We start from the raw sequence: 4,558 nt of genomic DNA on the forward strand, positions 1-4,558 counted from the left end.
GGCCCAACGCATCCATCCCCGCAGCCGGCGTGCCCTCCCTCCCACCAGCTCCCAGCCGGCTCCTCCTGCCGCCTCCGCCCCTCACACTCGGCCCCCGCGTGGTCCTCGTCCCACACGGACTTCACTCCCGCCGCGCCGCCGCCGCCCTAGGCGTCCGCGCTCCGCTCCCATCCCGTCCTCGGCCGCCTCTCCTCGCCGGGGCCGCCCTCGCCTCCGTCGCCGCCGCCGCGCCCCGGACTCGGTCGGCTCCGCGCCCCGCGGCCGCCCCGGTCCTCAGCCGCAGCCGCTGTCCCCGCCGCCGCCACTACTCGCCCGCCGCCCACCATGGCCCCGCAGCAAACAGGTAGCAGGAAGCGGAAAGCGCCCGCGCGGGAGGCGGCCGCGGCGGGCTCGTCGTCGCAGGGCTCGTCGTCGCAGGGGGACGGGCCGCTGCCGCCCCAGCAGCCCAAGCGGCCGGCGGCGCGGCGCTCGCTGCTGCACTACCTGAAGGGCCGCGAGGTGGGCGCGCGGGGCCGCGCCGGGCTCCCGGACTTCGAGGGCGAGCTGCGCGGCTACGCGGTGCAGAAGCTGCCCGAGCTGCTGAGGGAGCGCGAGCTGGCGCTGGGCACCCTCAACAAGGTGTTCGCGTCGCAGTGGCTGAACGCCAGGCAGGTGGTGTGCGGCACCAAGTGCAACACGCTCTTCGTGCTGGACGTGCGGTCGGGCCAGATCACGCGCATCCCCCTGATGCGGGACCGCGGGTCCGCGGCGGCCCGCGCCCAGCCGAGCTGCGGCATCCACGCCATCCAGCTGAATCCGTCCAAGACGCTCCTGGCCACCGGGGGCGAGAACCCCAACAGCCTGGCTGTCTACCAGCTGCCCACGATGGACCCCGTGTGCCTGGGCGACCGCCACGGCCACAGGGACTGGATCTTCGCCATCGCCTGGATGAGCGACACGGTGGCCGTGAGCGGCTCCCGCGACGGCACGGTGGCGCTCTGGAGGATGGACCCCGAAGTGTGCCACCGCAGCGTCGCCTGGCACAGCGACGCGGGGCTCCCCGTGTACGCCCACATCCGTCCCAGGGACATGGAGAGCATCCCCAGGGCCAGCACCAACCCCAGTAACCGCAAGGTGCGGGCCCTGGCCTTCAGCGGCAAGAACCAGGAGCTGGGAGCCGTGTCCCTGGACGGCTACTTCCACCTGTGGAAAGCCCGGAGCACCCTGTCCAGGCTGCTGTCCATCAGGCTGCCCTACTGCCGAGAGAACGTGTGCCTGACCTACTGCGATGAGTTGTCCCTGTATGCGGTGGGCTCCCAGTCCCATGTCTCCTTCCTGGATCCGCGGCAGGGTCACCAGAACATCCGGCCCCTGTGCTCCCGAGAGGGTGGCACGGGTGTGCGTTCCCTGAGCTTCTACCAGCACATCGTCACAGTGGGCACGGGCCACGGCTCCCTGCTCTTCTATGACATCCGCGCACAGAAGTTACTGGAGGAGGGGGCTTCGGCCAGCGCTTACTCCTCTCCGGGGCCTGCAGGGAGGAAGCTCAGGCTCACCTGTGGCAGAGGCTGGCTCAACCACGATGACCTGTGGGTGAACTACTTCGGTGGCGTGGGCGAGTTCCCCAACGCGCTCTACACCCACTGCTACAACTGGCCCGAGATGAAGCTCTTCGTCGCTGGGGGGCCTCTCCCTTCTGGCCTCCATGGGAACTATGCAGGCCTCTGGTGCTAAGGATGGCCGCCGTGTCCTCAAAGTGCCCAGATTTACCTTCCAGCCCCCTCTCGTTTTCCTCCTCTGTGTTTGTGCTTTTACTGTGTGGCTTTTATCGTCCAGGTGGAAAGGGCCCAATTTACCTCTGCTTAGTGAATTAAGCAGAGAGAGAGAGAGAGAGAGGGAGAGCTAGAGAGTGAGGTGTCCTTCACAATTAAGTCAAAACTTTGCTTTAATACTTTTCTACACCTGTCCAACATACCGTTTTGAATTATATAAAAATTTTTGAGTAATTCTTAGTTCTGTTCACTCTTTGAGTCATTTACATATTTGCTGTCTTGAATGCCAGGCAGTCATGGTTTTACAATTATGTATATTTTTCTTTTATTATTTTCTTGTTGTGAGTATTATGATGATACTGTTTTGGTTATTTTTCATTGCAGATAGATGGTATATTAATGTTTTTTAAAACAGAGTTTATACATCTGTTCTGGAAAGCTAGCTGTAGGTTTATAGCATTGTTCCAGCAGAAAGATACATTGCAAGTTCTAGATTACCAGCTTTTGGAAGCATTCCATTTGCAAATTGTAATCTTCATGTTTGTAGTTTGTAAGTTGTTGGTGCTAAACATGCTTTTTAAAAACTTCATTCACTTTGAAAAAAAAGTTGTTACACAATCTTGTTTTTTGTACCAAAATCTCAATTGGTTAGAACACTTCAGGAATGCAAGGGTTCTGCTGATTGAATGTTCAGAATTAATATGAAAACCTAATCAATCTTTTTCTCCTTAAACCCTTATTTAAGCTTTCCTGACCTATTGTTAAATAGATAAATGAATGTATTTTTTCAATTCTTGCCTTAGTACTATTAAGACTTGTGAGTATATTTGAATGTTTGTTGTTCAAGGAACTTGCACAGAGTTTCAGTGCCATCATTCAAAACAGGGATCCCAAGTGTGAAAATGTAGAATGCATTGCAGGCTGCAGAATGTATACTGATCCAGGGTAGAGACTGGATATTTTTGCTATTGCTGTTTTCAATACCAAATATTATATTTGAACATACTTTAAATTTTCTAATTCTGCTTAACAGTTAAAGTCAAAGAAAACTGCAAAGAAGGAAAATGAACATGGTCCTGACTCCTGAAAAAGATTCTTGATTTGTAAAGTCCAATTTACTGATTTTATTTTGTCAATTTCAAAGATTCTTACCTAAAGTAGAATAAATATATTGTTAAAAAGTAGTGATGTTACCCACCTCCTAGAATCATGGAAATAAAATCAAGAATAAACAAATGGGACCTCATGAAACTTAAAAGCTGTTGCACAGCAAAAGAAACCATAAACAAGACTAAAAGGCAACCCTCAGAATGGGAAAAAATAATTGCCTATGAAACAACGGACAAAGGATTAACCTCCAAAATATACAAGCAGCTCATGCAGCTTCATACCAAAAAAGCAAATAACCCAATCCACAGATGGGCGGAAGACCTAAATAGACATTTCTCCAAAGAAGACATACAGATGGCCAACACACACATCAAAAGATGCTCAACATCACTACTCATCAGAGAAATGCAAGTCAAAGCCACAATGAGGGATCACCTCACACCAATCAGAATGGCCATCATCACAAAGTCTGGAAACCACAAATGTTGGAGAGGGTGTGGAGAAAAGGGAACTCTCCTGCACTGTTGGTGGGACTGTAAGTTGGTACAGCCACTATGGAAAACAATTTGGAGGTTCCTTAAAAAACTACAAATAGAACTACCATATGATCCAGTAATCCCACTCCTGGGCATATACCCAAAGAAAACCATAATCCTAAAAGAAACTTGTACCATAATGTTTATTGCAGCACTATTTACAATAGCCAGGACATGGAAGCAACCTAAATGCCCATCAACAAATGAATGGATACAGAAGATGTGGCATATATATACAATGGAATATTACTCAGCTATAAAAAGGGATGAGATGGAGCTATATGTCATGAGGTGGATAGACCTAGAGTCTGTCATACAGAGTGAAGTAAGTCAGAAAGAGAAAGACAAATATTGTATGCTAACTCACATATACGGAATCTAAAAATGGTACTGATGAACTCAGTGACAAGAACAAGGATGCAGATACAGAGAATGGAGTGAAGAACTCGAGGTATGGGAGGGGGCGGGGGGTGAAGGGGAAACTGAGACGAAGCGAGAGAGTAGCACAGACATATATATACTACCAACTGTAAAATAGTCAGTGGGAAGTTGTTGTATAACAAAGGGAGTCCAACTCGAGGATGGAAGATGCCTTAGAGGACCGGGGCGGGGAGGGTGGGGGGGACTCGAGGGGGGGAGTCAAGGAAGGGAGGGAATACGGGGATATGTGTATAAAAACAGATGATTGAACCTGGTGTACCCCCAAAAAAATAAAATAAAAATAAAAATAAAAAATGATAGTTAATAAAGAAAAAGTAGTGATGTTATGACCCTCAATATAATAATATACAATTATCAAGGACACAGGAAGTTTATTTCACGAAGATGGGCCAGAGAATAAAAGTAAATGGGATTAGGTTGAAGAAAAGTATCACTACTTTGGAGCTTAGACAAATACAAAGCATGGATTGTTAGGAAAACAGGTTGTACTTCTCCATATGTGAGAGTATTGGAAGTGAGAAGGGAGACTGGCCCTTCCTCACAACTGGCCAGGTTGTGCTGACTTTGCATTAGTATTGTGGCATGTCTGTTTTTCCTTAAATGTTTTGGCACTCAGATACTGCCTTGGTGTCCACTACATGCTGCTTAACTGCAAATCTGAACCAACTGAGTAGTATAATGAGTGGTACTAAAAGGGAGTTAAATACAAGCGAAAAAAAG

At 49.9% G+C, this 4,558-nt stretch overlaps 1 protein-coding gene across 1 annotated transcript; it reads left to right on the top strand.

The window, feature by feature from the left end:
- Positions 1-324: 324 nt before the first annotated feature.
- Positions 325-1,713, top strand: LOC130841391 (DDB1- and CUL4-associated factor 12-like protein 2). The gene has a single exon (XM_057717572.1). It carries the CDS (start codon positions 325-327, stop codon positions 1,711-1,713), a length of 1,389 nt encoding a protein of 462 aa, XP_057573555.1.
- Positions 1,714-4,558: the final 2,845 nt, after the last annotated feature.

The sequence above is a fragment of the Hippopotamus amphibius genome, chromosome X (assembly GCF_030028045.1).
Source record: "Hippopotamus amphibius kiboko isolate mHipAmp2 chromosome X, mHipAmp2.hap2, whole genome shotgun sequence".
In the NCBI taxonomy this organism is placed as follows: domain Eukaryota; kingdom Metazoa; phylum Chordata; class Mammalia; order Artiodactyla; family Hippopotamidae; genus Hippopotamus; species Hippopotamus amphibius.